Source organism: Exserohilum turcica, assembly GCF_000359705.1.
Source record: "Exserohilum turcica Et28A unplaced genomic scaffold SETTUscaffold_3, whole genome shotgun sequence".
Taxonomy (NCBI): Eukaryota; Fungi; Ascomycota; class Dothideomycetes; order Pleosporales; family Pleosporaceae; genus Exserohilum; species Exserohilum turcicum.
Window position 1 is genome coordinate 403064 of NW_007360136.1, and position 10897 is coordinate 413960.

Consider the following 10897-nt stretch of genomic DNA (forward strand, 5'->3'; position numbering starts at 1 on the left):
AGACTGGTTACCTCTGTAGAAGCACAAGTCGAAACGCAAGACAGCTGCTACTCGCTGGGCACTAAGTCGAAACGAGAGAGTTACTCACTAAAACTTGAGATGAAGACTCATTAAAAATGAACGAGAGAGTTACTCATTAAAACTACCTAAGTCGAAACTTTTTCTTTTTATCCCTAAAAGAGCCCGCTGGAGGATTGCTTTGCTTTCTAACATCTCTTTCTGTTATCAAAATGCTCTTTAGCACTAGGCGTCTAGTAAGCGATAGCTATCGCTTACCTAGACAAAGGCCGAAGCACCACAGACACACTTCAAGCACAAACTCGTATTTGTAAATAAATCTAGTTAGAACGGCCTCGGCCAAAGTCTTACATAGCCTCGAGCTCACTAGACTCTAATGGAACAATAATAATAACGGGGGAGCTTTGTAAGATGTCGTTAACATGTTCGACTATACTGTATTTGGTGATAGCTAAGTTGGCTCAAGCGCTGAAAACATGTGTAAAACAATGTTGGAATACACAATCATGAAAAAAAAACTTTGACAAATCTTGTTCCGCAAGCCCACCTGATGGAACAAACGCAAACCGCAATCATTTTCAAATGAATGCAGCACATGATCTAAATCTATGCGCATAAGGTCAAAATAAGTGTGTGGGTCCGTAAACAAAGATATAAAGGGTAAATAGATATGAGCATATCCTTCAATTCAGGCACTGAGATATAGATATTTTTCCTATAATTCACACTGACATATTTAGCGATATACATGCTGAGTTTTTGTCTTCACTCATGGCATCTTGCAACCTAGAGACTAGTAAGTTTTCAACTTGGAATATTTGTGGTTTGTTTGGGTCTAAGTAACTTAGAAGGAAGTTTAGGCAAATAACGTACGGGATTGGGAGGCAAGGGGGGCGCATGGCGAGAAGCCACAGCGGCCTGCCCTCTCCGCCGCCGACCCCGCTGCATATCATAATGCACGGGTATCAAACTATTTCCCCAACGTCGTCCATGCCATAGAACAATAGCAGGTCAGCCACCCCGACCACCCCCCCCCCCCATTCTTGGCGACGCATGCGCCTGGGGGGACTCTCTTGGGTCCAAAAACTTACCGTTGAACGAAGCCCTAAAGACCAAGGCTTCCATCAGGAACTCGTTCCTGTGGGAAGTGGCAAGGGAAGCTTGCCGAGGGTCCGCAAAGATGGATTATATCCTGCGAACAATCAAGGGGCTACGTAAGAGCAAGTGAAAGCAAACTCACCTGCGAGCACCCTGTGTGTATATAAACAACAACTCCTCGGAGAGTCACAGTTTTTCTGTTCAGCTGCGTTATATAAACTACACAACCAACCAGGACACGAGAGATCAGTTTGTCCTTCCACTGTTGCAGACGATGCGAAAAGACAGGCCACCAGGCATATTTTTTGCAAAGAGCTAGTAACCTGGAATCGCTACGACAAGAAAAGGCCAGAAGAAAAAGACCAGCAAAGGCACTCGCAAGTCCTATAGCAAGTCTGATTATAGAACTACTGTTGGAGGGTAGAGATTGATAGGTGATGGATCAGATTAAGAGAGAATTGATCAGATTACTCTTGCTATCTGTAGGACTTAAATCTATTGAAATATATAGACATGCCAAGAAGGAGATATCTAGTAACTAATCACCACGTTGCTGACCCACACATTACATCTAACCAAGTACTCTAATAGTCCCTTGATCATGTGATGCTGGGTGCTTGATCCATACCGCGACAACTACTAATTATACAGAAACAGTTTGCAAGAACTCCAATGTAGTTAGGCATTTGTTAGCAGATTGTCTGCAGAGACCAAACAAGTTCAAATTTGCGCCTATTAAGCCCAGCAGCTCTGCTCCTACGAGCAAGTTCAAAGCCACAGCCACCGAACCAAAACTTGCTTGTAGCAGCCACTCCTACTTGAGTTATCGCAGATAAATCAAAAACAGCTACACACAATCACAATGTCCGATTCCAAGAATGAAGACCTTCCCAAGGATCACAAAGATCTTCTCAACAGTCACAGTCATGGTACGTGTTCATCTAGCTTAGTCTATGTAAACCCAGCTGATAAATCTATTAGTATTAGACGTTAATGCACCCGCCTTTAACCCACGCTCCACTCCCATCCAAAACCCGGTTCAAGAAAATGCAACTGAGAATAATCACAACAATACCGGCACTCCGCATCTCCCCCCTCCAGCTGGCGCCGACCCGGACCTATGGAAAGTCCTATGTAGCGGTATACCCAACCACGCCTCCTATCCACAACACAACGCACTAACCACTCACCTTAGGCCCCCAAACCATCGACATAACCACTGAACGCAACCAATCCCCCCCTTCCCATCCCCATTTCCTCCGCGACATCACCTGCAGCCCTACAACGTGGCACACCACCGTGCTCCCCTGGATCCTGACGCTAACCTTCCGGCTCAACTCGACAACCGACATCTTCCACTTCACCAGCATGCTACGCGTACCGTCTCTCTCCTCACTACAAACCTGCATTACGGCGCTTGACCTCCGCGGCTTCCACTGGTTCACCGGCATCGGGGGCAACCGAGTCGCAAACCCGTATGTGGAGCTGGCGACGCATCTGCCTGCGCTGCGCGCGCTGCGCTTCTCGCTGCATGCCGCCGGCGTGACGGTGTCGCGGTGGAGCGAGAAGCGCGCTGTGGAGCTGGAAGCTACAGACGCCGTGCTGGCGCGCAGGAGGCGCATCATGCGGTGCAGCGAGGTGTGGGAGAAATACGGGATTGGCGGGTTACTGCGGTGCGAGGTGCTGGAGTGGATTGGAATTGTGTATGTTGAGAGCGAGATTGTGAATGCATTTTCTGCGCCTTGGGATCCGGAGGGCGTGGTGACGGCTGTGGGGGAGGCGCTGGTAGATGGGTTTCGGAGGGGCGGAAGGGAGGTTAGCGTTGAGGTGTTGAGGGAATGAGGTGGCGGTGTGTGGGACAGGGAGTGTTGGAATCCCGGCCAGTTTTGCAAATTGAGTGGAATTTAGTGCTAGATGGAAGGGTCTTTGGAATGCAGGATGCGAGCGGGGATTCGAAATCTGGCAATTTTGCAATGCACTGCGGCTTGTGGGACGTTGAATTGATCCCGTCCTCACTTTCATTAGACATTTAATTTGAATATATGATGTTTTTCTTGGTTTGCCACAGTAAAATGCTACGTTACATCCCATCTAGAACAAAAGGGAACATTTCTTCCGTGCTGAAAGCCGCTTACTGCCATATTCCCCCAGCTCCATGCAGCGCCTGCGCCAAATGAAGGGAAACTTTTGCGCATGCCAAAGACTGGCTATTTTGGGTACCTAGACATCCTATCTACATTTGAGTATGCTATAAATAAAAACATTATATCAATATATGCTTTCTCAGCTAAGCGATAATATAAAAACTCGTAAGGAAAGAAAAGTTCCGTTCCGGAAGGCCCGTAGGCTACATGGTGTTTTGGACGCCTGCTGAATGCAAAAGGAGAAAATAAAGAGTGTATGAGAAATAGAGGTGTACATCTGTCATGTGTGGGCTTAGCAAACAATGTCAAGACCATCGTTGGCGTCTTCTCTCATGCAGACTTCCTCGTACAAGCTCTTGAACCAGCTGCCATGGCGATCCAGGAGCTTGTGAGGTCGGCCGTATTCGACAAGTTGACCCTTGTTCATGACGACGACCTTATCAAAGTCAAGAATGGTTTCGAGTTTGTGAGCAACGGAGATGAGGGTATGGTGGGGGAACTTGGAGCGGAGCAGGCGTTGGACGTGAGCATCTGTTGTTGCGTCGAGGCTGGGGTATCGTTAGTGGCTGCTATCGTTATAAATATATGAATTAAGACTTACTTGCTGGTGGCTTCATCCATGATGACCATGCTCGCCTTGTCTTTGCGCAACATGGCGCGCGCCAAACAGAACAGTTGGCGCTGACCGTGAGAAAAGTGGAGGTCGTCGACTTCAACGTCGAGCGGATGGTTGTACTTTTCTACATCTCCCTTAGCGACGATGATGTCCCAGAGCTGAACATCTTTCATGGCAGCCATGATGGCCTTGTCGCTGGATTCGCCCAGAGGATCCGCATTGAGGCGCACAGAGCCAGGTAGCAGGTACGCATCCTGTGGTAGACCAATCAGCCGGCTGCGGATGGTCTGGCGCGGGATCTCGTTGAGTGGGAGTCCATCAATGGTGATGCTACCAGAGGAAACCTCAATCATGCGGAAGAGAGAAAGAATTAACGAGGACTTTCCACTGCCGGTCCGGCCGACAATGGCAATCTTTTCGCCAGGCTTAATGGAAAAGGTAAAATCAGAGACTACAGGTTCGCCGGGTCTGTAATGTCAGCCTATGTATCTTAGAAAAAAGGTAGAAACTTACCGATGGCATGCTTCCACGTTCTTAAACTCAACTCTCCCAGAGCTTGGCCAGTTAGGAGGCGGAACATGATCTTCCCCCTCTTTGTCTTCCCTGATGGCTTCAGTTGTAAAGCTCTTGACTCTGGCTACACTGCCAATGTGTGTTTCTAGCTGCGTCCAGAATGTGATGAGCAACTTGATACTCTGTGAGAAGAGCACAACGTTGAGTAGAGCAACACCGACATAACCAGCGTTCAGATCTCCTCTTAGAGTTACCACGAGAACAATGAGAATAGTAGCCACTGCAGCGACTACTAAATCCAACACCAGAGTCAACCAACGCTGGATCGAGAAGAGCATGTAGAAAGGGCGTTGGCTGCGATCAAGCAGGGCTTTAGCTTTCTTCTCGACGAAACCCTGCCAGCCAAACGCACGAATGGTGGGAAGACCCTCCAAGATTTCGCTGAACTGGGTATAGAGGGGCGACTTGGCTTCCAGATCTAGGAAACGAAGCTGGCGCGACGTGCGGAGATAGAACTTCTGAATAATGAAGACCACAAGAGCTACAATGGGGAAAGAGATGACGGCATAAGGGGCTGCTACGGCGATGAGAGCCATTTGGCCGATGCAAAGAACAAACGTGGCAAAAGTGTTCAATGCGGCCAGGGGCAATTCCATGTCGATCAACATGAGATCTTGACTGAATCGGTTGAGCGTGACTCCAGAATCGGTTGTGGAAAAGAAGGACATGGGCGATCTTGGCCTGTTAGTCTTTCGGTCCTATTGATAAAGACAGACGCAACTTACCCGAGTACCGTATCCAAAAGCTTCTTGTGGAACGCCACTCCCGAACGAGGAACCATGGTGATGATGAGCTGCCAGCAGCTGATGATCAGGAAGATCAGAGCCAGACCTCCGAAGGTGGCATAGATACCTAGCCAGTATCCAAGACGCTGGTTCGGGTGATCTTGGTTGAATTCTGCCCACATCTTGACCCAGACGGTGGGGAAGGAGATGCCGAATATGAAGATAACAATCGAAACGATGAAGATGATAGTAGGAATCCATCCCACTGAGCCAATGTAGTACTTATAGATAGCGATGTCTCCTGTACGGCGATTGGCCTCGGCTTGGATTTCGTCTTCTGTGATCTTGCTGTTGTCTGTTTGCCGCTCAGTGTACCTGGGAGGAGCCTCGTACACGTGCTTCTGTGGGCTGTAGTCCCAGTCGGCTTGCGGGAGATCAAAGCCTGATACGTAACCGCCTGAGCTGTTGAGCTTGGCGAAGCCTCCTTGCTCTGAAATCCTTCCATCTTGACTAAGAGCGACAATGTGATCACAGTAGGGCAGTCGCTTTGCTGCAGACATAAGTAAGCCAAGGCACATCCATCAAACAGAACCATCACATACCAGATGATGAAGAAATGAGAACAGTCGTCCTAAAACGCCTGAGTAGGCCTTGTTTTCCGAGGAGGCTATGCCAGATGCGGTTCTCAGTCTGTCCGTCAAGACCAGTGAGGCAATCATCAAGAATAATGATGTCTTTTTGTGCATATACTGCTCTAGCGAGAGCCTATAAAGCATATTAGTCGTAAATCTAAAATGGAAGTGGGAGATCTCACAATGCGCTGGCTTTGGCCTCCACTCAATGCGATTCCCTTGCTGCCAATCTGAGTTTGGTCACCCTGAGGCAACTGGGCGAGATCTTCATCCAGGGCACAGCTTCGCACAACTGAAGAGTACCAACGCTGGTCAAAGTCTGATACGCCAATGATGCTCTCCTGCACGGTTCCATTTACGTGCCATGGAGTCTGGTCGCAGAATGCAATACGCAGAGATGAAATGTGGATGGAGCCACCCATGACTGGCAATTCTCCCAACACAGCTTTGACTAGAGTCGATTTACCGCATCCTACCGGGCCCACGACCATGGTAATCTTACCGCGCGGGACGGACATGTCGATCTGCTGTAAGCTGCCTTCGGGCTGCTTCTCCGGGTCCCAACCAAAGTAGCCATCTTCAATGACTATAGCTTGAGGGCCAAGCGAGTTGGACTCCTTGATCTCAACGGAGGTGCGGCTCTTCTGAGAAACGACACTGCTCTTTTCAGATACACTGCTTGTATCTGAATGGCACGTGATGCTAGAAGCGTAGGGTGACGCAAACCTGCGGCGTTCAGCTCGAGGGTCCTTTACAATGAACTCTTGGATTCGCTGGAACGATCCCACGCCACCCATTAGAGTTGAAAGAGCCATAATCAGTGAACCAAGCGGTTCGGTAAGCAAAGTGAACAAAGAAAGCGAGGTAAAGACAGTGGCGGTATCAAGCGCGCTTTTGCCGTCGCTATTTTGCGCAATGACGGAGAAGACGGCAAATGCCAAGATTGGAGAGGCAATGGGCGAGATGTAGGCTATGTCGCATTAGCACATGATTAGGAGAGGTAAACATTCTACGACTTACTGAAACCCATAGTCCAAATCAAGAGCTTGCGAAATTTCTTGGAGATATTCAGCTCCTCAATTCGAAGCTTGTGCAAATCTTCGCGCAGGACTTCTGTAAGACCGCCCATCTTAACTCCCTTCATGGAGTTGAGCATGGCGCTAGTAGCAGCTATACGTCGCTCAATACCCTCGAGCCAGAGTGCTTGACGCTGCATTACCAGACTGGTGGCGGCAATCGAGCCAATTAGAGACAGCACTGCAATGCCAATGGGAATGGCACAGGCAGCACCCAGCTCTCGCTCAAGTAGATACATGGCAAGGCCAATCTCCAAGGTATTTGACCAAATCTAAAAAATCGCATATAAGCAAATGTATGAGGAGTAAATGTGTAATTGATGTGCCTTACCTCATGGCCAGTCTCCATACCAGTCACAATGCGCTCAACATCAGCACTCATCAACGTGAGGGAAGAAGCAGTATCGACATCAGTAAGTGCCACCTCTGTGGCTTTGTTGTACAGCATTGAGATGAGGCCACCTCGCATCTGGGTAATGAAGCGAAATGTCAAATGCATATACTGGCCGGTAGAGACCTAATAGTAATGTCAGTGATAATTTCGACGATCTATAAATCGACAGGACGACCAACCGCGATGCCAACAAAAACAAGAATATAGGCGCCGATGAGTCCATAACCAATGTTTTTTGATTGTGGACTTTGGGCCTCCTGTGAGTACTTGACAGCTCTATTGATGAGAAATGGCTGACAAAAATTGAAGCCAATCAAACACAGGCGAGGTGGAACAACGGCCAAGATGGACCACTTCAACCTTCCCAGAGTCGTTGTGAAGAGAGAATTGGGGGCTGGACTTTTCACTGTGGCAGCGGTTATTGTCAGTCAACCTGGAGGAGCGAGCAAGGTAGGGATGAACTTACATCGCGCCCATGCTGAGCTAAGGGCCTCATGCATATAGTCTGCGCGTAGAGTCTTGTCCAAGTGGTACAGATCGTCCACGGTCAAAGCGTTTGAATAGCCTTTTTTGAACAGCGCGTTGAGCCACCAGAACGATGCACGCTTGTATATACCGCTTGTGGACTCCGGCGGACAATCAGCGTACTCGGGGAGAAGATGCTTTCGCTTGTCTCTAGCCTCGGCTACTGCTAGGAATAGCTTGACTGCAAGACGTGTAGCAAAGACGTGCGCAACAGTGCTCAGATCAGGGGATAGAGCATAGCTACGGGAACGCTCAATGTCGAACAGAAAGGTGAGGCAAAGGTACATGTTCAGAGAAAGCGAGGGCCGGATTGAGCGCATGTGTTCGACAAACGAAAATGTACCTAGTATTAGGGCACCCACGAAACTAAGGGCAGCAGCGGGGATCTCGGCAGAGGAATGTCGTGTTTTGCGCTTTGCCCACACGACGAGGAGGGCCAGCTCGAAGCCGGCGAAGACAGCCCATCCTATCTTTTGTGCACATGTTAGCCATCGGCAGTGGAAGTGGCTGCGGTGCATACCAGCTTTATGTACAGTGAGTTTGATTTTTGGACCTTGTTCTGCTTCCTCCAAAGATAGGCGGCCCTGAATGGCACAATGATTAGGAGTATAGACAAAGGTAAAATGCAAAGAAAGATCTCGGTAAAGAGAAGAGTAAAGGAAAAGCCGCCTCGACAGTGAGGTCCTGCATAGGGACCGAAAGTGTCGTCCACCAAGGTGCAGTTCACATTCGGAGCCTTAGTCTTGACAAGCATGACTGGACTGATTGAAGTTGATCAGGAATTGCGAAGAGGCATCAGAGTAAGTACGACTGGGAAGAGGGAGCTCACAATTTGCCGTCCCCTTATGCTTCAGGAAGTTTCAGACAATTTGATCATCGAGTGGGCCGGTGGCAGAATGTTGCTTTCCTTCTTTACCTACCTCGTCCATGTGCCCACACACCTGCACACAAAAGGCTTGGGCTCTACGGTAGTATGTGAACAAGGCCCCAGACGGCCAATGCTCTGCAATGCCACTACACAAATGTTCCGTAGTGCACAGACACCACTGTTCTCCTTAGTGAGACTGCAGCTAAGGTTTACGTAGCTCTAGTACATTGCGCATGTTTCTGGAGTCCCATGTTGATGGCAGGAGATCGGCATGCTCACTGGGATCGACTTCGTATCGCCCCAATACAGCAGTCATGCAAAGGCTGCAGAGAGTAATTGCGGATCGCTCATGTCCCGTTCGGCAATTGAGGGCATGAATACACACGTCTGGAAACCTGATGCGAGGCTAGTACATGCTTGTTGCATATGTATGTACATTGACAAGACGTCCAAGGTGCCAAGGAACGTGCATGGGCACACGCATCTGGTTTAGCCGCCTTTGCATCCGAATTCGCAGTTAGCGATCGGCGCCACCCCCGTCACCCTGCGTTCCAACATTAGCTGACGGCGGCCCGGGAAGCGATCCTCAACCTTAATTGCGCGACCACGCTGTCGCCTTGGCACGACTCAAGCGCGACCTTACTGCTTGTGGCTGCCGGGGTTACTCTTGTCACCAATGGCCGTCGGATGCGATTTGCCCTGCCACCTAAGCAGTAAAACGACAGGCTTTCTTGTTCCCGTTGGTGTCACCAAAAATATTGACGTCGTTCGCCCCAGACAAATCAGTCTTTGGCTCCATTTGACATGGAGATCGGCACATGGCGTACCACCATTCCGCCAGAAAAGACCAGGGCACTGCTACCGGCCCTTTGTCGGCCTCGAACCCAATGCGTCTGCATTGGAAGCCTGAAATCGGTACACTAGACGATAAAAGGTAGACGGGTGGACGGGAATACGATGCCAGCCTTGAGTGGGCCTTGTGGCTGTAGAAAGGAGCCTCTTGCGGCTGCACTAGTTTCCGTGTACTGTTTCTGTGAGCCAATGACCTGACAGAGCATACGAGGGCCCAAGTCCACCAGGCCACGTGTGCTGTGACTGCAAATGTTGAACAGAATTTGCTTGGTTCCCTAAGACTGCCTACGACTGATCTGCAATCCCATACCTTGCAAGAAGGACCGGGCTTGTGGATCGACATTCCCATGAGACGACAATAAAAGTTAGCGTCCGTTTGATATCCGGACTGAAACGACTTGGTTTTTGGAAATAGGCTAATTTTGCGGCTGCCGATGGGGGTCGCCAGCTGGTTTTGTGTCTGTATGGAGAGTGACGTGAAACCCATTCAAACAGTGGCTGAAGAAAAGCATTGCTTCTCACAACGCTTTCTTTCTAGAAGACCATGTCTGCTTGACAAGAACCGAGTTGTTTCGAGTGCTACTGCAGATTTCACGCCTGGCATAGAAGAGCGTGCAAGAAAGAGGCTCCACGTCGGTCACCGAAAGAACGCCAATGCAATGAAAGGGACTGGTGGGCTGGTTGACCATAGGGGCCAGGCGAATATGGCTTTCTTGGAGGCCCACATAGTAGTAATGAGCAAGCCATTTGCCGTTTTTGGTGCGCGAGGACGTCTAGTTCATACGTAACAGTGACAATTGATGCAGCGCTAAGCAGGCGAAATTTGGTTCAAGTCATGACGGGCGCTCCGGAAAGATGCTAAGAGAGTCTTGGTTATTGATGTCGTGCTTGTGCCTCGTGACGAGCGAACAGTGGCTAGCTGAGCGATGGAAAAATGGACCGCTAGGTGCTTGGGAGGACAGGCTAATCCAGGGCCTTGGACCGGTTCGGCGACTAGGTTTTTGAAATTCGCCGTGACGGGGCTCCGGACAGTAGCCAGCGGCGCGAAGGAAGAATACACGGTGTAGACTAGGCGTGACGATGCAGAATGCTGTGGAGCCTGTCGAGTGGCTTGTCATACATGAGGCCTGGGAAGCAACTGTCGCACAGCGTTGTGGCGTGAGCCCGAAAAGGTACCGAAGACACGAGCAGCCCCAGGAGGAGACGAGCGTTGGGGCGTGCAAGCAAATGGGGTCGAGACCTGCGGCCGGGTCTCTGGGATGCAGCGGCTGGAGCCGGCAGAGGGCCAGTGAGCGATTACGACGGGTCACGACACTGCATATGGCCTAGCGGTAGGTGGAGCACTGAGGGTCCGGTAGCCGTTTTGCGCACAAGAC

The 10897-nt window shown here is 49.9% G+C and overlaps 2 protein-coding genes across 2 annotated transcripts; one reads left to right on the top strand and one right to left on the bottom strand.

Moving 5' to 3' along the window:
• Positions 1–1978: 1978 nt before the first annotated feature.
• Positions 1979–2958, top strand: SETTUDRAFT_31851 (uncharacterized protein; the record flags this gene model as incomplete). The annotated part of the gene is made up of 3 exons (XM_008028777.1): positions 1979–2045; positions 2098–2256; positions 2312–2958. The coding sequence occupies 3 exons, from the start codon at positions 1979–1981 to the stop codon at positions 2956–2958; spliced, it is 873 nt and encodes a 290-aa protein (XP_008026968.1).
• A 594-nt stretch (positions 2959–3552) lies between these two features.
• On the bottom strand, positions 3553–8555 carry SETTUDRAFT_31852 (uncharacterized protein; the record flags this gene model as incomplete). Its single annotated transcript, XM_008028778.1, has 11 exons — positions 3553–3808; positions 3862–4344; positions 4390–5130; positions 5175–5724; positions 5777–5939; positions 5989–6776; positions 6827–7154; positions 7214–7399; positions 7456–7682; positions 7743–8271; positions 8322–8555. The coding sequence occupies 11 exons, from the start codon at positions 8553–8555 to the stop codon at positions 3553–3555; spliced, it is 4485 nt and encodes a 1494-aa protein (XP_008026969.1).
• Between the last annotated feature and the right edge of the window lie 2342 nt (positions 8556–10897).